The 24,624-nt window shown below is 46.0% G+C and overlaps 1 protein-coding gene across 3 annotated transcripts in view; it reads right to left on the bottom strand.

The window, feature by feature from the left end:
• The window catches only part of KAZN (kazrin, periplakin interacting protein), a 262,989-nt gene extending 240,088 nt beyond the window's left edge, over window positions 1–22,901 (bottom strand). For 2 of the 3 annotated variants that reach the window (XM_061600843.1, XM_061600846.1), the window contains exon 1: window positions 22,482–22,786. In XM_061600843.1, coding sequence (XP_061456827.1) covers window positions 22,482–22,701 — 220 coding nt within the window. In that variant the 5' untranslated portion in view covers window positions 22,702–22,786. Of the gene's footprint in view, window positions 1–22,481 lie in introns of all 3 variants that reach the window. The other variant, XM_061600847.1, reaches the window with a different exon arrangement.
• Window positions 22,902–24,624: the final 1,723 nt, after the last annotated feature.

The raw sequence follows: 24,624 nt of genomic DNA, 5'->3' as shown, positions 1-24,624 counted from the left end.
ACCTAGTGCACCACATTACAATTGCTACAAGAGGCAGAAAAAACATTAAGTAGTCCTTGGGGAAAAAAGGTTTGGGAAACGCGGACTTATACCGAATTTGACCGTGGTTCCATCTGGCTCAGTAGTGGCTACACTGGCTGGCAGTAGCTTTCCAGGATTTCAAACAGGGGCATTTCCCAGTCTGACCTGGAGACGCCTGGGATTGAACCTGGGACCTTCTGCATGCCCAGTGCCTCCTGTAGCACTTGGCTGTAGCCCTTCTCATAAAGCTAAAGTATCATGGGAAGCTGTCTTCTACAGAGTCAGAAGATTGGTCCACCTGGCCATGTATTATATCTATACTGACTGGCAGTGGGTCTCTAGGTTTCAGACAGGAGTCCCAGCCCTACCTGGAGATGCCAGGGATTGAAACCTGGGACTGTCCCCCATGCAAAGCAGATGCTCTGCTATCGAGCTATGGCTCTTCCCCTTATGCAAGATTCTAGTCCTCATGATTCCACATGATTCTTATATATAAAATGGAAATGGACTGCCTTCAAGTCAATTCTGACTTATGGCGACCCTATGAACAGGGTTTTCGTGGTAAGCGGTATTCAGAGGTGGTTTACCATTGGCTCCCTCTGAGGCTGAGAGGCAGTGACTGGCCCAAGGTCATCCAGTGAGCTTCATGGCTGTGTGGGGATTCGAACCTTGGTCTCCCAGGTTGTAGTCCAACACTCTAGCCACTATGCCACAAAGGCCTCACTTAAATAAGAAAGCACTAACAGTCTCACCGAGAGAGCCAGTGTGGTGTAGTGGTTAAGGTGTTGGACTACGACCTGGGAGACCAGGGTTCGGATCCCCACATAGCCATGAAGCTCACTGGGTGACCTTGGGCCAGTCACTGCCTCTCAGCCTCATGAAAACCCTCTTCATAGGGTCGCCATAAGTCGGAATCGACTTGAAGGCAGGACATTTACATTTTAACAGTCTCACCAGACACCAATGGCAGCGTCTATGCTTTTGTTGGCTCATCAAAGATCCCCCAGCTCCCAATTTCTACAGCACCCCCTGTAATATCAGATTTTCACCAATGGCAGCCACCACTTTAGAACAAAAGTTTCCTCCAGGTGTTTAGAGAGAGGAGCTTTTGATCAGCCAATTTGTCAGGCCGTCTTATATAAAGGTAACTACAGAGTGGCTCTAAAGCATACATCGTTTGTCGGATTACAAGTGCCAGGCATCTGCCAGACACAGTGGGGTATCAGAATCTCTCTTCTCCTACCTCCGCTGTCAACATGGAAATGATGAGAACAGAACAGAATTTTAAGATGCAGCGCTCCAAAGAAGCACTTGTGTAGATCATGTTGTCTCTCTGCTGTTGTTTTAATGCGGGTTTTTTTTCTCTCTTTTAAGTGTGCATGCACTCAGATCCACAACGGGAGCTTGCTATGTTTTTATCCAAGAACAACACAATTGACAGCTATGCTCCCCTACGCTCATTGTAAGATAAGGGACTTATGTTTGCAGTGTGCCAAGGATAACGGGAGTTGTAGTTCGTCTGGAGGCTGCTAGTCTGGGGAAGGCTGAGGGATGTTGCGTGCCAGTGGGGAAAAAGCAGCCCTGTGACACGTCCATCTTTCTACCATGGTGAGAACCTAAGAAGAGCCCTGCTGGATCAAGCCAAAGGGCCATCTAGTTCAACATCTTGTTCTCGCAGTGGCCACCCAGACGCCCATCGGAAGCCCAAGATGAACGCAACAGCGCTCTCCACGCTTGTGATTCCCCACAACTGGTATCTGGAGTCACACCAGCTGACAGCAGACGTAGAACGCAGCACAAGAGCAGCCCCGCTGGGCCCTGTTCTCACAGTGGCTAACCTATGACCTGTTTGTAACCTAATGATCTGGTGAGGCAACTTATTTTGGATTTAGATTTCCATGAACTGTCGGCAGAGATTAACAGAATGGTGGAGGGAAGGAGCATATAAGGCCATCAATGCAGGAATGCAGGAATCCAAGTGAATATGCAAAGAACACGTCCTTTCTACCTAAGACTGGCTGTTAGGAGCTCTCTCCCACTGTATATAACAAGATGTATACATCCAAAGGGTCAGAGAATAACTACCTTGGCAAAACCGAATCGCTTTCCCTCTGCAGTTACGCTAGGACGGTTCAGAGGGATTCCCTTGGACTGTCAACTATGGAAACCCTGGGACATGACACAGCACTGCGGTGCAGTCAGGATGGTTGTCCAAGACAGAAGTTCAGAGTGAAGTAGCTGGGGGACAAAGGGGATGGTCTAGAAGAGGACCTACTGATCTTTCCGCTGACAAGCCAGACCCATCGGACGATATTTGATCAGCCACCTTCCCGGCTGCAATTCTGTCCATTCAAAATGAATGGGCCAGATCCCACATGGTGGGCTGCTGCCGGCACGATTCAGAGCAATGAAAGTGAAGAGGAAAGGGAGGGGGGAGAGCCAGATAACAGGTGGTTGTGAACGTCAGGTTAAAGTACCATGAGTTAAATTATAAATGGATATGCTATGTCGATCCCTAAGTATCATAGCGCCTTTGCACTGGCTCGTTTCAACTCTTTACCATCAGCTTTGTTGAAGGGGAGATATTTGCACATTCCTCATTCCCAGCGCATCTGCCCATGCCAGTCAGGCGAGGTTGAATCAATCACCCATGTCCTGTTATGCTGTTCATATTATAAGGACAGTCGTTCCTTTTATATTGCTCCAATTCTAAAAAACGTACCAGGTAGTTCTGACACATTCTAAGCCTCCTTCCTTCCCTCAGATCTGAGAAATGAAATAACCTTTGAAGTGGCAAAATGTTGTGCTTCAGCATGTACTATAAGGAAACAGATGGCTAACGCATCTTAACTTTAGTATGCCAGATTTTATTTTCTTAAGTTGTTTATATATAAGTTATATAATGTAACTTGCTTGCTTGTTTATATGTAATTCTTCTACCTTTTTGCATTTAAATTCTTGAACCTGTATGCCTGGTCAATGACCGCAAACAATAAAGATGAGATGAGTTAGTATGTGAAAGGTCAGATCTTTATTACGCGTTGAGCAATTCATTTTTGTATTATTGATGACCTCTGGCTAACTAATAAAGACACAGACATGTCTGAGGCTGATGGGAGTTGTGGTCCAACAACATCTGGTGGCCCACTAGTTGGGAAAGGCTGGTCTAGGACTACATTCCCCCAGGATAATTTGTTGTGGCAATGGACTTCACCTCTCTCTCTCCCTCTCCCTCTCCCTCACCCCTTTTCTGCCACTCCTCTTTCCCCCATTTTGCCCTCCACATGAAATGAGGTGATGCATGAAATGAAGGGGAGAGCAACAGGTTGCAGACTCCTGCACTGCACATTGGCAGGAAAAGTATGGCTGCTGTTTTCAGTGACAGTGATGCATCTCCAAGAGCATCCACTTGTGGCTTAAGTGCACCGCACTGATGCTAACAAAGCCATAAAATGCAAAGAGCGCCCCTAAAGCACTGCAGGAGATCAATGCCAGCTAGGTCCCTCCCCCCCCTTTCTCACACACACACACACACACATGTGTCTTCTGGTCATCTAGGACATTTTATCCTACTCTCCTAAACACTTCTAGCCCATGATGCTCTGGCTGACAGCCAAAACCAACGCTGGTGAAAAGTAAAACCTGCTTAGGAAATAACCTAAAACAACCACCCGAAATGTAAACAAGAGTGTGCATTCTCTCAGATTATATATATATGAAACAATTACCCATTTACAGAACCTTACATCTTCAAAGTGCTCAGCAAACATAGCTAATTAAGGTGTTGGCCGTTTGAAGCTGCAGGCAGTAACGGATGCTGGCAGGCAAATGCTAGATTAAAGAGAGCAATTGCCGTGTATGCTAGTTCTCTGCCGAATCAGTACGCAAAACAGAAAAGAGAGAGTCGTAATTAAGGCTGAAAACATTAATTGACACAATTATCTGATTAAAAATACAATCAGGGGATTTTTAAAATTGGGATTGATCGTTCCACCCACCCACCTACCACCACTACATTCACGGGGGGAAACCACACAGCCGTTCCCGAGCTGAAAATGCTACAGAGAAAAACGTCACAATGGCCAGTCTTTCATGAATTAAGAAAATGTTCCACAGCATATAACCAATTTGTCTGTGACTCAAAACTGCTTTGGATGTTATGGTGATGCAACGCTATTAGAATGCATGAGAAAAATTAGCAAGTTGCCATTTCTGATGCCATTCCTAAAGGAACTGTATGCACAAATTGCATGTGTTTATAAATACTTAAATCAAAGCCCAGCTTGGATACATAAGACAATGCTAAATGATCGCAAGTGGGCGCCACTACACTCTGGTTAATTTCCAGTTCAGCTTGTTGAAACTAGGGATTGACAAATTTGTCCGTTTCATTTTTCCAATCTTGAGTTCAGTTCTCTAGTTCACTGCATCAGCTTGCAATTTTTATTTCAAAAATTATCAAACATTCATCACATTTTACTGTACATTTCTCCCAATGCCCATACCTTGCAAGCAATTTTCCTTAATGTAATTTATTTTTACATGTTATTTTCACTAACACATGCATTGTTCTGTACACTTTCTCCTAAAGCATGTGCTTTTTCGTACTTATTACAAAATTAATCCAGTGAAGAACTACATCTCAAAATCTGAAGAAGTGTGAATTTTGAAGGATCACAGCATTTCGGCTTGCACATTGTGCAAAACACCCTCTGCCCACAAGCCACGGGGAGGTCACGGAGAGACAGTTCAGGGCTTGGTGGTCTGATTGAGTATCATTCCCTCAATTTCTGAGGTATAGGTGTGAGCACCATTGCTTATGTGGCCAAAGTGGCTCCCCAGGGTTTCAGACAGGGGACATTCCCAGCCCTCCTTGGAGATGCTGGGGATTGAACCTGGGACTTTCTGCATGCAAGCAGGTGCTCTGCCACTGAGCTACTTTGCTGCCACCTCCATAAATCCCTTTCTTCCCCTCCTCAGATATGCAGACGGCCGACCATCTATCTCTGAGGTGTGTATGTGTGAGGGAGAAGAGGCACATGAGAATTACAACTTGGAAACAACCCATTTTGGCTGGCATTATATTGACAATACAGTAACATGGGCTCTCTGACACTGGAGGCCTTCAAGAGGCAGCTGGACAGCCATCTGTTGGGAATGCTTTGATGTGGATTCCTGCATTGAGCAGGGGGTTGGACTTGATGGCCTTATAGGCCCCTTCCAACTCTACTATTCTATGATTCTATGTTACTATATCAGTTTTGTGAGTCATTCCTTTTTCTTTTTCAAAACGGAACATTTTCTGGGTGTCAGAAGAGGGATCTGTACTCAGAGAAAGATAGGGGAAAGAGTTTTGCCTCTTCCTGCAATGTATATCTCCCCAATCTTTATAAAGATTTTGCACAAAGGTAGTTTGGCCCTTAGCAAAACACTACTTTTCCTGACTTCATTTTCTTCCTTAACGTATTTTACCATTAAATTTTTCTGCTGCTCTCTCTCTCTCTCTCGTTAACCCTGAGGACTAGAAGCTTTGCCTTTTATTTTTAAGCACTTCTAGGACCACACAAAAATATTTTTCTCCACTCTCCCACAGATACTAGTATTAAAATGCTAAATTTGTACAACACAAGTTATGTTTATACTGTAAATAAAAATCAAGAGGTTTCCTCATCATTATCCCCACCAGTTTTTCCTGACAGCAAATAAGGCCTTCTGCTATTCAGATAACTTAATACATCTGAGTAAATCTATTGTTTTTAAGTTATGCAGACTGGCTAATGCATCCAACGGAATCTGATCTTTCCAGTCATTCATCAAATTACCGCTTCTCACGGAGCAAACCTGATTCTTTTAAAACGATCCTTTGAGAAAACACAAAAACAATTTGTGTCCACCCTCACAAAAAGAGAATCTTCCTCCAAACAGTGAAATCTGATATTGGAACAAAATTGCAAATAAGTTAGGCAAAAAGAAAGAGAGCAAGGAGTTGGTGACGTAAACCTAATTTTTATTAACTGTACACAAGAGGGTTTTGCTAATTTTTCGGCCTGCGAGTATCTCTGTAATATGTCCCCAAGATTCTGGATCAGTTCTGTTGAAACCCTTTGCGGTTATGCTCTTGGGTATTTGGGTTGGCACAAAGAGATGGCTACAAATATATGAAGATGCTTTAACACAGAGTCAGACTGTTGGTCCCTCTGACTCAATGGGATCTACTTCAGAGATGGGGTTTGATCAATGCACTTACCATTCCATAATGCCAGCCTACATGAGCTCTGGAGCAAGACAGAAAACAGGGATGAAATTAAATAAATGCACCAGGCTTTGAGCCTAAAGTGTGTGTGTGTGTGTGTGTGATGTGCTTTCAAGTCGGTTACAACTAATGGTGACCTTATAAATCAGCGACCTCCAATAGCATCTGTTGTAAACCACCCTGTTCAGATCTGCCCACTCCTAGCCTTCTTCTAATTTCTTGACTATTGTCTCCATTTTGGTTAATGACTGTGCTGAGGTATTGATAACCCTTCACAACTTCAGTGACCTCGTTGACAACGTTTAAGTTACATAAATCTTCTGCTGTCATTACTTTAGTCTTTTTGATTGTCAGTTGTAGTCCTGCTTTTGTACTTTCCTCTTTAACTTTCCTCTTTTAACTTTAAATTATAGAGGAAAGCAGGGGTGGGAAACCTTTTTCCATCCCAAGGGCCACATTCTCTCCTGGACAGGGGCCACATGGCTGTGGCGGGCAGGGCAACTGTGTAAATGTTACCTTGGTACAGTAGGCTACTTTCCACACACACTCGCAGGCCCCTTTGCATCCTCTGTCCAGACCAGGGAGAGTTCAAGGGCATGTTCCGGCCAGGCAGATCCACTCCAGGAAAGTGTGAAGCAGGGCCAGTGAGGGGGCGTGGCTGGGGAATGGGGCGTGGCCTACGGAGAGTCCCAAGCTCCAGACTGAGAGAACCAGAAGGCTGCATTTGGCTCTCTACCACCCCTGTTTTCAACAAAGACGTTGGACTACAAATTGCAAAGCCAGTTGGCTAATGGAAGCCAATGGAACAGGCAGCATCTTTCAGTTGGTCTCTTCAGCATTTGGGAGGAAGAAGGAAAGGCATCGCTCTGCATAAAAGCCCTGAAAGAGGGAGGGTCCCATACTGCGAAGCGTGCCGTCTTTTTTTCTATAAAAAGCAGTTCTCCTCATTCCAGCCGGGCAAACACACTCAAGGAAGGTGCAAAGCAATGATGGTGAGGGGGACAGCTTGGGCAGAGTCTCAGGGGCCAGTCGGAGAGGCCTGTAGGGCTGCATTCAGGGGTTTGGAACCTCAGAAGAGCCTGCTGGATCAGGCCAGTGGCCCATGTAGTCCAGCACCTGTCCTCACAGTGGCCAACCAGGTGCCTGGGGGAAGCCCATAAGCAGGACCCGAGTGCAAGAACACTCTCCCTTCCTGCAGCATCCACCTCTGACTATGGTGGCAGAGCACAGTCCTCAGGGCTAGCAGCCACTGATGGCCTCATCCTCCATGAATGGGGCTCATCTTCTTTTCAAGCCATCCAAGTTGGTGGCCACCACTGCCTCTTGTGGGAGCGAACTCCATCGTTTAGTGCTGCATTCTCCACCCCGATCTAAAGAATAGACATAGAAGGTTGTAGCCAACTAAGTTCTACTCAGAGCAGACCCACTAAAATTAACGGATGCAATTTAGTCTTGTCTATGAATTTCAAGGGGTCTACTCCAAGTAGGACTAGCACTGGATACAACGTCGAGTTTAGGGCAATGCAAAATAATATAGTGAAACACCTTCAACGTTGGAGACACACAATTTTCAGAACTATGGACAGCACATGATTAGTTTCTCCTGAAGGTCTTCCCAATTTTAATTCTGGGTACAAGATACAATCAACGCACCCACTCATTTGCTGACATTTTGGTTTTTTGCAAATGCTGGCAGAGATTCTGCCTCGATGGCTTTACACACTATAAATGTGTCATTTTTTTTGCTTAATTTGGGAAATAAACATAAAATGTGCATGCTAAGAAGCAATAAGATGAAAGTGGTTGACAAAATTGGGGCTGAAATGACCACTCCACTGCAGCTGGTGGCTCCGTGTCAGTGGGGCAGTGGAATCTGCTCTGGGTTTTAGTCTGAACTTTCACGAGCTGTCCAAAGTGAAGGGCCGTGAAAGTCTGGCCTAAAACCTGGACCGGATTCCACTGGCCCACTGACATGGAGCCACCACTGGATCATTCCAAGGCCAACAGTGGCTCCTAACCCTGACGGCTAGGTTCTACCTCCACTGTGGAGACAGTATGCCTCTGAATCAGGATCCCAATTGCTGGGAATCTCAAGTAGTGCTGTTGCATTCACGTTCTGCTTCCAGTCTTCCCACGGGCCTCTGGGCCCCCACAGACAGCCATGCAGGGACAAAACCAAGGGGAGAACAGGACGTTAGACTAGGTGGGCCTTTGAACTAATCCAGCAGGGCTGTCCTTACCTTCTTTAGACTGGAGATTTATTTCCAGGGAAAAGGCTGTTGGGAGGGAGCCAGGGGCTTCTTCTCTTTCCGCACTCCAACTCCATCCCGACTCCATGCTTTGAACCTGCTGCTGAATGTTTTTAGATATTTTCTAAATTTCATTTTTATTTTTTGGTCGTTGTTATGTGCCTTCAAGTCGATCATGACTTGTGAATCAGTGACCTCCAAGAGCATCTGTCATGAACCACCCTGTTCACATCTTGTAAGTTCAGGTCTGTGGCTTCCTTTATGCAATCAATCCATCCCTTGTTTGATTTTCCTCTTTTTCTACTCCCTTCTGGTTTTCCCACCATTGTTGTCTTTTCTAGTGAATCATGTCTTCCCATTATGTGTCCAAAGTATGATAACCTCAGTTTCATCATTTTAGCTTCTAGTGATAGTTCTGGTTTCATTTGTTCAGACACCCAGTTATTTGTCTTTTTCACGGTCCATGGTATCTGCAAAACTCTCCTCCGCTACATTTCAAATGAGTTGATTTTTCTCTTATCCGCCTTTTTCACTGTCCATCTTTCACATCCATGCAAAGAGATCGGGAATACCACGGTCTGAATGATCCTGACTTTAGTGTTCAGTGATACATCTTTGCATTTGAGGACCTTTTCTAGTTCTCTCATAGCTGCCCTCCCCAGTCCTAGCCTTCTTCTGATTTCTTGACCATTGTCTCCATTTTGGTTAATGACTGTGCCAAGGTACTGATAATCCTTTACAAGTTTAATGTCCTCACTGTCAACATCAAGAATGATGTCTTCTCATGATGTGTCCAAAGTATGATAACCTCGGTTTCATCCTTTTAGCTTCTAGTGACAGTTCTAGTTTAGTTTGTTCTAACACCCAATTACTTGTTTTTTTCACGGTCCACGGTATCAGCAAAGCTCGCCTATGTTTGCATTTCATATAAAAACCTGTTTTAACATTTTGATGGCTGCTGCCCCTTGGCTCTTTTGGGAGGAAGGGCAGGCTACAAATTTAATGAAGAAAGAAACTTCCCCCTGATCTCATGCGGCATTTCAGAGATGTGGCCCAGGCCGGCTCTACTATTAGGCACAATGAGGCAGTATATCCTGAGGGAGGGGGAGGGGACTGAGAGCACGAAGTGATGGTGAGGTGTTGGAGAACCCTGCTGTGGGCACCACATGACCTGACCTGTGCCCCCTAAGCGAACTCGTTGCCCTCAGGTGCGGTGGGGGACACTGCCCCTTACTTCACTGTGGAAGCAAAAGTTAACTGCCAGTCCAGTTGATTTCTGTATGTGGTATTGGGGGGGGGTCACCATCTTAGGCCATGAAATAAAATTAAAGCATAAGATCAGAAACAAAGCCTTTCCCTTTGATTATAACAATCTTTGGGTTGGTCAGCTAAAGTTTGTTGACGACAAACCCATCTGTGACAGGTCTCACAGAGGGGGGGCGGGAGAGAAATGTATAAACCCCAGATATGGATCTATTCCCAGAGAAACACAATCCAACCCTGGAGGCCTTCAAGAGGCAGCTGGACAGCCACCTGTCGGGTATGCTTTAACTTGGATTCCTGCTTTGAGCAGGGGGTTTGGACTTGATGGCCTTATAGCCCCCTTCCAACTCTTGTTTTTGTTATATGCCTTCAAGTCGATTACTAGTTATGGCGACCCTATGAATGGTTTTTGGACATATTCGTAGGGTTTTTATGGCAAGAGGTATTCAGAGGTGGTTTACCATTGCCTTCCTCTAAGTCTACAGCACCCAGTATTCCCAGGCAGTCTCCCATCCAAGTATTAACCAGGCCTGACCCTGCTTAGCTTCCAAGATCAGATGAGGCTGGGCATCTGTAGGCCCTTCCAACTCTTCTATTATTCCTATGATTTAGGAACCAGATCCTCCCACCATTCCATGGAGTTTGAAATCAGTTTTATACACAGACACACAGAGACAAAAAAAAAAAGATTCTGGTCATTCTGCAATAGTCCCAGAGTCCCGGTTGCTGGTGCACCCACCTGTTTACAAAGCAGGGGCCTAATATTTGCTGGGCAAATCCTGACTGCATACTAAACACATTTGATGTTAGATTATTTATTTATTTATTTATTATTTCAATTTATATACCGCCCTTAGCAGAATAGCTCTCAGGGCGGTGAACAAACAAGATAAAATACAATATATCATAATAAAAATCATAAAAACATATACAAACAAACAACAAAAAACACTACAAAAACACAATACGACAAAAATTAAAAATACGGATTAAAAGATTAAAATGGTTAAGAAAATTAAAATGCCTGGGAGCATAAAAAGGTCTTTACCTGGCGCCGGAAAGATAAAAGTGTAGGCGCCAGGCGTACCTCTTCGGGGAGGCTGTTCCACAACTCAGGGGCCACCACAGAAAAGGCCCTAGATCTAGTAACTACCCTCCGGGCTTCCCGATGGGTTGGTACCCGGAGGAGAGCCTTAGATAATGAACGAAGTGAATGGGTAGGTTCGTATCGAGAGAGGCGTTCCACAAGGCATTGAGGTCCCACGCCGTGTAAGGCTTTATAGGTAAGAACCAGCACCTTGAATCTCACCCGGAAGCAAATAGGAAGCCAGTGCAGACGCGCCAAGACAGGTGTTATATGCGAAGACCGACTGGTCCTCGTCAGTAGTCTGGCAGCTGCGTTCTGCACCAGCTGAAGCTTCCGAATTGTCTTCAGGGGCAGCCCTACGTAGAGCGCATTACAGTAATCCAATCTTGAAGTTACCAGAGCGTGAACAACAGAGGCGAGGTCGTCCCTGTCCAGATAGGGGCGTAGTTGGGCTACCAGACGAAGACGGTAAAACGCATTCCGTGCCACCGAGGCCACTTGGGCCTCGAGAGACAGGGAAGAGTCGAGAAGAACCCCCAAACTACGTACCTGTTCCTTCAGGGGGAGTGTAACCCCATCCAGAACAGGGTTAACATCCACCATCTGAGCAGGGAAGGCATTCACCAACAATGTCTCGGTCTTGTCTGGATTGAGTCTCAGTTTATTAGCTCTCATCCAGTCCATTATCGCGGTCAGGCAACGGTTCAGCACATCAACAGACTCACCTGAAGAAGATGAAAAGGAGAAATAGAGCTGCGTGTCATCAGCATACTGATGGCAACGCACTCCAAAACTCCTGATGACTGCACCCAGCGGCTGCATGTAGATGTTGAAAAGCATGGGGGACAAAACCGACCCCTGAGGGACTCCGCAATGGAGAGTCCATGGTGTCGAGTGATGTTCCCCAAGCACTACCTTCTGGTGACAATCCGCGAAGTAGGAGCGGAACCACTGCCAAGCAGTGCCCCCGACACCCAACTCCGCGAGTCTCCTCAGAAGGATACCATGGTCGATGGTATCAAACGCCGCTGAGAGATCAAGGAGAATCAACAGAGTCACACTCCCCCTGTCCCTCTCCCGACACAGGTCATCATACAGGGCGACCAAGGCTGTTTCGGTGCCAAAACCGGGCCTGAAACCGGATTGAAACGGATCTAGATAATCGGTTTCATCCAAGAGCGCCTGGAGTTGGCTGGCAACCACCCGCTCCAAAACCTTGCCCAGAAAAGGGACATTCGCCACCGGTCTATAGTTTAAATTATCTGGGTCCAAGGAGGGTTTCTTTAAAAGAGGTCTCACTACTGCCTCCTTGAGGCTACCAGGGACCACGCCCTCCCTCAAGGAGGCATTAACCACCTCCTTGGCCCAACCGGTGGTTCCAGCCCTGCCAGCTTTCACTAGCCAAGATGGGCAAGGATCCAGAACAGACGTGGTCGCCCGAACCATTCCAAGCACCTTGTCCACTTCCTCGAGCTGCACCAACTGAAACTCATCCAATAAAGAAAGACAAGGCCGTGCTCCGGACACTTCAATGGATTCATCTGTCACAACATCAGAGTCAAGGTCCCTGCGGATACATTTATTTATTTATTTATTTATTTATTGCACTTGTATACCGCCCCATAGCCGAAGCTCTCTGGGCGGTTTACAGCAATCAAAATATACAATTTAACACACATATTTTAAAAACAATTTAAAACACAATTTTAAAATTTAAAACAATATAAAAACAATTTAAAAGACAGGGAAATATCAGTTTTGGAAATCTCAAATGCTATTAACAAACTTAAACCAAATAAAACACCAGGTCTAGATGGTTATAGTGGTGCTTTCTATAAAAAATACAAAGATTTATTAACCCCTCTCTTACAGAAACTCTTTACAGATATTCAAAGGGGTGGCCATGCAATCTTATCTTGAAAGTGTCCAGCAATTTCATTACAGCGGGTTGTTAGCTTGTTTAAATGGCGAGAACTCCCCGTGCACTGGGAATGGCTAAATATTACAAGTTTGATGGAACGAATCCCCTAAACTAATCTCTAAATCAATTTGCGCTGACGGATATTAGCAATGCATGCACAGCTGATGGGAAGGAAGAGGTTGGGAGAAAGCAGCCTGCAGCAACAGAGGAGGGGGGGGTCACACAAGATGCTTGCATGCGCTGGGTGCACGCATGCACTGCCACACAACTGGGAACAAAGGGTGCAAAGCTGAAACTAAGAGACAGTCTCAAGACCTTTGGACATTGCAAGCCAAGGTCTACCACCAGGTGGCCCTACCCAGAGCAAGAGTCATATCCAAGTGAAGATGTTCATCGCATCTTGCTGTAAGTAGCAATGGCTTCTAGAATAGCTAGGAAGCTGTGCTATAGCGTATCAGTCCATTGAGCTGTCGACCTAAGTGCAGCCAACATGGTGGCCTTCAGATGTGATTGGGCTACAACTCTCATAATCTCTAACTGCAGGCTGGGGCTTGATTTGATTTTAATATTTCTACCCCGCCTTTCAGCCAAAAGGCCCTCAAGACAGCTTACAAAAGAGCACCAATATAAAGATATACCAATAAAACATCAATAACACATCAATAGAACATCAGTCCTCCTCTTCGGATGCACACCTTAATGTGGTGAGGGGGCACAATCCTTAACCCAAATGGAGACAATAGTCAAGAAATCAGAAGGAGGCTAGGACTGGGGAGGGCAGTTATGAGAGAACTAGAAAAGGTCCTCAAATGCAATGATGTACCACAGAACACCAAAGTCAGGATCATTCAGACCATGGTATTCCCAATCTCTATGTATGGATGTGAAAGTTGGACAGTGAAAAAATGGGTAAGAGAAAAATCAACTCATTTGAAATGTGGTGTTGGATGAGAGCTTTGCGTATACCATGGACTGCGAAAAAGACAAATACTTGGGTGTTAGAACAAATCAAACCAGAACTGTCACTAGAAGCTAAAATGATGAAACTGAGATTGTCATACTTTGGACACATAATGAGAAGACATGATTCCCTAGAAAAGACAATAATGCTGGGAAAAACAGAAGGGAGTAGAAAAAGAGGAAGGCCAAACAAGAGATGGATTGATTCCATAAAGGAAGCCACAGGCCTGAACTTACAAGATCTGAACAGGGTGGCTTCCCACAGATACTACTGGAGGTCACTGATTCATAGGGTCGCCATAAGTCGTAGTCGACTTGCAGGCACATGACAACAACAAAGAACATCAGTAACACATCAATACAACAATAAAAACAATACAATTTGCAATACATTTCAAGGTTGTCACAACCTCCCTCCCCCCTCACTTTGGCAAAATAGGCATTCTAGACATTGGGCTACTTTGCAAGGCTAGCCACACACTCTCAGTCATAGTCCTATCCCCTGTAATATAAATATAATAGTAATGAATTTTATTTGCATGGGCATTCACAGTCATTTTAAAATGTTTACATTAGAAGAAAATTACACATTACACTCCTGTATTTATTGCTACATTTTGTTTTTGAACTGACACACTACTCCCAGCCACAGCTACACTAAAGTCCTGGATGCCTGAATTGTTTTCTGTGGGACAACAACCATTTCTCCACCGGGGAAGAGCAGAGGGAGAAAAAAATTTTGGACACCCCCTTCCCTTGTACACCCACTCAACCTTCTGGTTCATTTGTTAGAAATTAATATACAAAGAAATGAAATCTGTTTAAATAAAGGATTTCCAAGAGGCATGGAGAGGGGGCTGGCTTACTTACAGCGACTTTAAGTGGGTTAGATAGTAAAGGAATCTGGGTCAATACATGAATATTTCAGGGAAGGACATGTAGAATATCCATTGTTGGGAAGGCAAGAATAAGTGTGAACAAACCCAAAGACATGGGTTTGGAGTTGGAGTCCAACAGCATCTGGAGAGCACGATGTGGGCAGCCCTTGGTCTAACCCGACTGGCGATGCCAGGGATTGAACCAGGGGCCTTCTGCATGCAAAACAGATGCATGCTGAGCTACTTGTCCAGCATGCTGAACCACCAAACTACTTTTCTCATAACTTCATCAGTCCCTTCCTTCTCCTTCTTCACGCATTGATCTTTTCTGGAGGGTGGCAAGAGACCTCTCTCTCATGCCTGGGGGACATCCGATTCTACTTCACCAAATACTGCACCCATTTCCCATCTTCAAGGGCCTAGGCACGGATGAAAGACAGAAAACGTTCCACTGCTGTATTTTACACACACAGGTTGCCATTCCTAAAAGCAATTTTTTCCCCATAAAAGTGACTTGCAACAGAACGGATAGATACAACAGCACTAATTATATGAGACACATGGAATCACATTGTGTTTGTTTTTCTCTCCTTCCCTTTAATTATAGGCACATGGGGGGAAATGTTCACTGGGAACACAGTGTGTGGGACAGAAAAGTTTAACCCCTCCTCCCGCACAGCGGCAATGAAAATCCCTCCCCCGTGCTGCAGTTGGGGGAAGGGGGGAGGATTAAATCTCACCTTCCCGCATGCTATGAACATCACCCTCCCCACACACCTGTACTTAAATATGGGGGTGGGGGCCACATGGCATGGATTACGTAATGCAATACTTGAGTCACTTGTAAATTGGAAGTGCCCAGTCTGAGAGCCTAAATCGTAATTAACTTTTTCCCAGATAAAGCATGTTGTGTGTGTGTGTGTGTCTGCGTGCACACATACATTGCATAGCTCTTTGGGCATGTTAAGATTTGTATGTTAACTATTTACAGTGTTTAACAATTAAACAGTGCAAGGGAAGTATATGCTATCGATCTGGTTGTGTCTTAAAATATTTACAAGCATTCTAATAAAAACATTTCCCAAGTAAAGCTTTGAATTTGCTTGAATAAAATGGGTGGAAGCCAAACCAGTCCTCAGTTACTCAGAGTAAACCCACTGAAATTAATGGAACTAAGGCAGTTGTGGCCATGAATGTGGATGGGTTGTAGCCAACCAAGTTCTGCTCAGAGTAGACCCACTGAAATTATCTTAAGATAGCCATGTCGGTTAAGGCCAATTGGGGTGTAGTCAGAGCAGGACCATCATTGGATGTAACTCAGTGGGTCTAGTCTGAGTAGGATGTCAATATTTTAATCTATATCAAGTGAACTAAGTTGACTTTTTACCCCCTTTTGACCCATCAGATATTTAAAATTCAACTACTTGGATTCAACTACTAAGCTATTTGGAAGGCGTGGGGAATTGAAATATTTTACACAGCACATAAATTTATTATTATTATTATTATTATTGCTAACTAAATACACTCAAAAATATAAATGTACTGCCTTCAAGTCAATTCCGACTTAGGGTTTTCATGAGGCTGAGAGGCAGTGACTGGCCCAAGGTCACCCAGTGAGCTTCATGGCTGTGTCGGGATTCGAACCCTGGTCTCCCACATCGTAGTCCAACACTATAACCACTACACCACACTGGCTCTCAAATACACTCAAATGTGCTATATTAGTTCCTGATCAACTTAGGACTGTGGGGTTGGCCCTGAATTCCCATCGAGGGCCACATGCTCTTGGGGGTAAATACTAGCAGTGACTAGTGGGCAGGGCCAGAGGCCACTCCCTTTCCTCTCTCTCTTTCCGCCACTCTGTATGCCATGCCCTTCCCCCCCTTCCTACCCACATTAGGTGAGGGCAGCATGAACTTGGGCTGAGGGCTCCCAATCCCTGACTTAGGGCATCAGGAAAATCTTCATGAAAATGCAGACCATGTTCCTGCCATCCCATGGGGGGTGGGGGGAGGTCCCCTACAAAAGATCTTTCTTACACAGAAGTATCTCTCCTCTGCTTAATGAGCCTGGCCCAGATAAAATCCCCCCATCCCAAAATCTGCCATTTGAAGCAAACTGTCCTATCCAATAGTTGGGCCAGTCCCAGTTAACTGTCAAGGCAAACACTGCAAAGGCAAATAAAGCAATCAGCAAAAACTCAGAAGCAAACTAAAAGACACTACAGTTACATCCAAGGACCTAGTTCTGGAAGTCATTCATTAAATTCATGCCATGTGGACACTCGCAAAGCACAATCGGTAGAAGTCAACAGGAGGTCGGTCAACTCACACAGACTTAGGCTGCAATCCTGTATGCCCTTACCCAGCGTACTCAATGGAGCATACCTGAGCAGGCACACAGGAATATAAAATGGAAATGGACTGCCTTCAAGTTGATTCTGACTTATGGCGACCCTACGAATAGGGTTTTCATGGTAAGTGGTATTCAGAGCGGGTTTACCATTGCCTCCCTCTGAGGCTGAGAGGCAGTGACTGGCCCAAAGTCACCCAGTGAGCTTCATGGCTGTGTGAGGATTCGAACCCTGGTCTCCCAGGTCGTAGTCCAACACTCTAACCACTACGCCACACTGGCTCCCACACAGGAATAAAGGAAGTGCCTTACAGAGTCAGGCCGCTTGTCCATCCAGCTCAATATTTATCTGCTCTCCCTGATTGCAGGCAGGAATCTTTACAGCTTGGAGACACCAGGGTTTGAACCTGGGACCTTCTGCATGCAAAGCAGATGCTCTGCCACTGAGGTACAAGCCTTCCCCACATGGGGTTGCAATGCAAGTCGTGCCTAAGCCAGTCCAAATGGGCCTTCATATCGCACTCACATATCACACACACAGAAAGTGTCGATTCCCTCACCGTTCAGCTGTGCCCACTTGAAATATCCTACTTGGCCAATAGACATATTTATCATCATCTTTGGAGTGCTTGCTTTGAATCAGAGAATCATAGAGTTGAAAGGGGCCTGTAAGGCCATCAAGTCCAACCCCCTGCTCAAGACAGGAATCCAAATTAAAGCATCCTCCCCCCTTCCCCCAATTGCAGCATGGGGGACAGATTTTCACCCACCATATCCAGGCCCAAACGCTCAACTCAAACTCTCACTGCAATTAGGCTTCATCAAGCCACATTCACGCCATACATTTATTCCACAATTATTCCACTTCAAACAGTCAAGACGTCCCTGAACGGAGCCACAAGACACCACTGATGAGCTGCACTGCATTCAACTGGCTCATCAGTTGCAGAGGCTCTGCAACGCTAAGGTGGATTCATGCAGGTGCATACCTCACTCAGGCCCCCAAAATCAAGCGGCAGCTCACACAGACAAACCCCTGGTGTCTCCACTTAAAAGAACTCAGGTAAAAGAAGATGGGCAGAGAGAGGTCTTCCCTGAGATCCTGGAGAGCTGCTGCCAGTCAGAGCAGACAATACTAGACTAGATGGACATATGCTCTGTCCTGGTATAAGGCAACTTCCTATGTACACTTATTGATTGATTGATTGCATTTGTATACCACCCCAGTTAAGCCTATGCAAGGCAAAAATTGAAGTCTGATCAAAATCTTACTTGTGCCATTTTCTATTCCACGAGAATATGGCTAATGCAAGCTGAAACAGCCACGTTTTTTCATTGCCTACATCAAGCAAATGTTGCTGCAACCTTAAGAGTGGCCCAAGGCACTGTAGCTCAGTTGTTGAGTGCCTGTATTGCATGCAGAAAGCCCCAGGTTCAACCCTGGCATCTTCAGGTAGGTAGGTAGGTAGCCTAAAATCCTGGAGAGCTGCTCCCAGTCTGTGCAAGGCAATACTGAGCTGAATGGATCAAAGGTCTGACTCAGTCTAAGGCAGTTTCCTAGGGTTATGAAGACCAACCATAGCTTACAGGTAGAGCACCAGCATGCAAAGCAGGTGATTAAAAAAAAAAGTCCTCATGAAAATTCATCCGCATTTAATCCGAACTTTTTGGTAATACATGCATGGTTCCATGCAATCTTGCCCAATACACACATTGCAAAACAGTTTCCCCTAATGTTATTTATTTATTATTTATATCCCACCCTTCCTCCCAGCAGGAGCCCAGGGCGGCAATGTGTATGTTCTTTTCACTTGCACATGCATTGTTACGGACACTTCCCCCCAGGATATTCGCTTGAGTACAAACATGAAACTAGGCTGGCGAACTGAACTGCATGATTCGGAGAATTGCGCAAATTTCGAAGGATGGCTGCGTTTCAGTTCACAAATCGTTTCGGAAAGTGCAGATTAGGGAGGTTTGCCTTTAAATGTAAGATGCATCTGATTTCTCCCACACACAGCCTTTAGGTCATCCTTCCGATTAAACCGGCATAGGATCACCCTGTAAGCTGAAATTCATCAGAAGTGAAGTCAGCTTCTCAGCACCACAGAGGGCACAGACACTTAAAAAATCTGGCCGTTTTAATATCGGGAATCGGGGGATAAGGGCTGCAGGTAGTATAACGGAGAGGTGAACACACCTCAACCATCAGGAAAGCAGGTTAGATATATTCAGTGGAGGCTCACACATTAAGGTAAGCAGGACAATACCTCACCGACCTCAGTTTGCCTTCAGCCAGCCCCCCACCCGCCTGCCTTCTTATATCCAGCGCATGGGGTGGCCCTGGCCCTCAGCTGCTTCTTCTTCAGTCTCCGCGTTGCCCTTGTGGAACTCAGCAGGAAAGAGGAGGACAGGGACAAAACTAGAATGAGTTGGCTTGGCCTGCCATTGGCTCTGGCGCCAGCTACTGTTGGCCTCCCTGCCTTCCACACCACCAGTCCTGATAGGCTCCAGCCACTGCTAGAAATGGTCCAGGAGTTACAACTCGTCATGGCGTGCATCGCTATAGCATAGGAGGAGGAAGAAGTCCCCCCCGCGCACACACAACATCTGACAAAATGACTGAAAGAGCTACTAAAGGGGTGATTAGTCCCTAATGTGCCAACCCCAGTGTAAAAAAATAAGAGCATAATTCACTCACAGCACAGTCTGAAGACCCCGTTACATTGCATGGCTATTGCTGCACAATTCATAGAATGATAGAAGAGTAGAGTTGGAAAAGACCTATAAGGCCAACCCCTTGCGCAATGCAGGAATTCAAGTTAACGCATACCCGACAGGTGGCTGTCCACCTGCCTCTTGAATGCCTCCAGGGTTGGAGAGCCCACCACCTCCCTAGGTCATTGGTTCCACTGTCGTACCACTCTAACAGTTAGGAGTTTTTTTACTGATGTATGGCTGAAATCTGGCTTCCTGTAACTTGAGCCCATTCTTCTGTGTCCTGCACTGCCCTCCTCTGTGTGACAACCTTTCACATACTTGAAGAGTGCTATCATATCTCCCCTCAGTCTTCTCTTCTCTAGGTGAAACATGCCCAGCTCTTTCAGTCTCTCCTTATAGGGCTTTGTTTCTAGTCCCCTGATCATCCTTGTTGCCCTCCTCTGAACCTGTTCTAGTTTGTCTGCATCCTTCTTAAAGGGTGGTATCCAGAACTGGAAGCAGTACTCAAGATGAGGCCTAACCAGTGCTGAATAGAGGGGAACTAATATTTAATGTGATTTGGAAATGATACTTCTGCTAACAGCCTAAAATAGCATTTGCCTTTTTTGCAGCCACATCACACTGTTGGCTCATATTCAGTTTGTGATCAACAACAATCCCAAGACCCTTCTCGCAATTGACAAGACACAAAGTCTCCTTAAGTTCATTTCATTGCTGCAAGGAAGGGGGGCAGGAAATGCAGAGCACCTGTTTTAAATCAAGGGGAGTCAGCTTTGGTGAGACAATTTCCCAGCCATTTCCTCATTAGACTGTACACACACACACACACACACCATGCCTTTGCCTTCTACACACCTATTCTCTCTTGCACATGTCTCTGCGTGTGTGTGTTTTACACCATCACATATTAAAATATTTTCTCCTCCTTTGCAAAAAACCAAACAAACCCTGGACAACCAATACATGAGAATGACAGCAAAACACTTTCTGAAGCAGATTCAAAACATTGACTGAGACATAAGCGAAGGGGCAAACCTGGCATTCAGAGTAAAGCAAACAGAAAACACTAACTGCAGACTCAACAATTCCTAGCTTGTGAAGCAGAGAACGGGGAGAGGGGGGAGCACGCAAGAAGAAAGGGGCTCGCAGCATTTTTACTGTTTTGAAATCCCCCACTGAATTTCAAACTAATCACACTCTGACAGCATTTGGGGAGGGGGCGGGCAAAGGAAGATTCCACTCTGAACCAGCGCTACAGGCACCACAGATGCTACCATGACATCACCACTCCAACACTGTCCTTGAAGGACTCCCCATTTTGAAGGCTTCAGCCGCAACATTTGAAGCCGGCTTTCAAGAGCATCTCATTTGAAATCTTTACGGATCACCGAGGTGCAAACAAAGCAGACTGTTTCATTCACCCATACGTTCACCATGCAGGAGAACGTGCCTCGGAACACCACGGAACGCCGCTGTCACACCTCTTAAAGCACTGACATCATCGAGCAATAAGCGCACTCGGTAAAGCTGCTGGACAAAAGCCATCTCCTCCAAGGTGCCAATTCTGAAGGCTACCACTGATCCACCTCGCTCATTGAACACAAGAAAAAGAGAGAGAGAGAGAGAGAGAGAGAGAACACATCCTGGTGTCAGCTAATACAGTAACACTTCAACACAGCCACTCAGCTGCCCACCTCCATGCAAACAGTATATGTCTGGATATACACACCATCTCTCTAACAACAGCATTATTCCAGAAAGGGGGGGGGAGAGCGAGAGGGAGAGAGAGCGAGAAGGTGGTTCACCAAGCCCTCCACTTCCCACACACAAAAACACCCCTGCACCACAGTTTGCTCTGCAAGGCACAGGAGAATCAGCCTCCATTGCAAGATTGGTGAAATCCAAGGTGGGGAACAGAAAGTGAGTGAGAGGGGAAGAAACAGTAACTTATCACAAAACATTACAAATGCAAAGTGGCAACAGTGAATCCCAGTCTCCCTTGAAAAGGGCAGTGGAGGTGAAAGTCCTTGTAGTAGTAGGGATTTATACCACCTTTAAAAATATTGCAACAAGCCATTCAAGAGAGGGGCATCAGGCATTCCTGGAGAGATTCTTCCAGGAGATAATGTACAGGAATTGCGGGGGGGGGGGGAGGAATGAAGAGGACACTGGGCAATCAAAAGTTTGCACACAAACCCAATTTGCAATCCTCTGTGCACTTATTGGGGGCATAAGTCCCATTGAGCATGGGAGGACTGACTTCCGAGTAAGCACATGCATGGGATGGGGAGAGAAGAGAGGGCTGCATCCCTTTGCACGCTTAACCCCCCCCTCCCGCTGAATGCAGGCAGGTTTGCTCTAGAGTAAGCAAAGCAAAGGGATCGTTTTGCAAGGGTGCAACCCTCTGCAGACTTGGAGGGGGGGCGAGCAACGTGTGTGCGTGGGGGGGCGGCTGCAATCCTCATGCACGCTTACCAAGACAGCAAGCCCCACTACTCCCGAGTCAGCCTGCATAGAGATCGGGCAGAGTATGTCCCAAGCAAAGAGAGGGGTGGAATGGGGGGGGGGAGAAGGAAGATTCTCGGAGTGGGGGTCACAAATATCCCCTCTCCCCAATTCTTAGACACATACTGGGCACATTTGTAAAGATAGATATACACCCCCTAAAAAAGAGACCGATCCCCTCCAAAAAAAACAGGAGCTTCAGGAGCTTCAGGACCGCCCCCCTTCCCCAAATGGCCCTGATCCCCGCCTGGGCGCAGGCCCGGCTTACCTTGGAAGTTGGGCTGGCTGTTCTCCATGGCGCCGCCGGCCGCGGCCATCTCCGTGGCGTTGGGGCTGCTGTTGCTGTTGCCGCCGGCGGAGCAGGCGCTGAGCTCGGCCAGTCTGCGGCTGGTGGCTGTCAGCTCGGCTCGCAAGGCGCTCACCTCCTGCCCGGCCGCCTGGAGGGCTCCGTCGATGCGCAGAGCCAGCTGCTGGTTGCCCTCCATCATGCTCAGGATTTTGGCCTGCGGGAGGGAGAAGGCAGGAGGAGGCTCAGGAGCCGCGCCAGCCGCTGCATCACCGCGCCCGGGATGGCCCGGCCTTGGGGGCAGGGGCGCGGGGCTCCCGCGGGCAGGCGACCTGTTGGACCCCTCCGTGCCGCCGCCTGCCTGCCTGCAACGCGGCGCGGCCAGCGGCAGCCGCTCGCCGAAGGACAGCAGCCCGGAGAAACGCGGGGAGGGCTCTTTAAATGGAGCCTACCATCTGCCCGCCGAACCGGAGGGGGCGCGCAGGCGAGCGAGCGAGCGAGACGAAGGGGCTGGCGGCCGGCCCGATGGCCCAGCTCGGCGCAGCCGCCCTCCACGATGCAACCGTCGAAGAGGCTGGGCGGCCGGGCGGGCGAGCGGCGCGGAAGGGTCTGGCGCCTCCTGCAGGCGCGCGGAGCGTCTCCACAGCGCAGAAAAGGCGATCCGTGCGCTAGCCCTCAGTTAACATTCCATGAGGGATTAGTAATATTATTACTGTATTGTACAAGTTTGCATATTATTATTATTATTGTATTGCACAAGTGTGCATATTATTATTATTATTATTACTGTATTGTACAAGTTTGCATATTATTAGTATTAGTATTATTGTATTGTACACATTTGCATATTATTATTACTATTGTACAAGTCTGCATATTGTTATTATTATTATTATTACTGTGTTGTACAAGTTTGCATATTATTGTTATGATGATGATGTGCACGCTAATTTGTGAATTTTTGCATTTTATCATCATGCAAACTGTCTTGTGGACTTTCCACATTATTATTTTCATAAGGGTTTGTTATTAGCAAGCAATCTTGTGGAGGATGATGATGATGATTTTGCAAGCTATCTCGCGGATTTTTTCTATGTCATGATCATGAGCGTTATTATTATGGGTTTGGGTTTTTTTGTTTCGCCTGCTATCTTGAGGATTTTTTACACTGTTGTTGCTTACCAACAGGAGCAGTAGTTGTTAATTTAAAAATATTTAACAGTTTTATTTATATCTATTATCTCACAGGTGGGTAAGGACTCTCAACTTTCATCAGCCCTTGCTAGCCCAGCTCAGTAGCCAGGGATGATGGGAGATGGAGTCTGGAGGGCCAGCCCTGATGCAGAACGTGCTGTGTCAAGTTATTAATAAACTTCACAACAATATTCACATTAGTGTTATTAATAGAAATCCTAACGTTACTGTTAATAATATTTTGTGTTGGTGGCAAGCAACTTTATATAAATCCATGCCAATGGTAATATATGCATAATGTTACCAGCATCAACAAGAGTATTATTTATTTTATTGCTATTGTTAGGTTACATTGCAGCCCTATGCATGTCTACGCAGAAGGGGTAGTACTCATAGAACTTTGAGTTCAATGGGGCTTATTCCCCAGTAAGGGTGCATATGAGTTCAGCCTTTGGCTGGGTACACATAATGTTAGCCAAAATCTATCCTGCCGTTTCTTATGAATTTCTGCATTTTGATGCATTTCCCCCCAAAACAGCTTTGATCCAAATGGGGGGGGGGGAACCCAACTCAGCTGCATTTTAAACAGGTAACGTCTACACAGCTGTAGCTTAGTTTATTTACATGCCACTTTTCCAAAGTAAACTGTGCCCACAACAGCTTTCAGTAAACCTGAGTATCAAAGTACCTAACATCAAAAAACACAATTGGTTGCAAAACGTTACCAATAAATTCAATTATGGCAAAACCAACAATTCGGTAAGCCTAGGTTTTATATTGAAATGAAACAACCTATGCAACAAGAGCGGAGCAAAACCAAAATGTACAAGTCAAAAGATAAATGAAAAATAACCCTCATGTACATAACTGAGTCATACTCAGGGCAGACCCATTGAAATCAGTGGATGTAAGTCAAGCGCGCTGATTGCAA

The sequence above is a fragment of the Rhineura floridana genome, chromosome 18 (genome assembly GCF_030035675.1).
Source record: "Rhineura floridana isolate rRhiFlo1 chromosome 18, rRhiFlo1.hap2, whole genome shotgun sequence".
Taxonomy (NCBI): domain Eukaryota; kingdom Metazoa; phylum Chordata; class Lepidosauria; order Squamata; family Rhineuridae; genus Rhineura; species Rhineura floridana.
The sequence above is the reverse complement of the archived record's forward strand: the minus strand, read 5'-3'. Positions and strand labels throughout refer to the sequence as shown.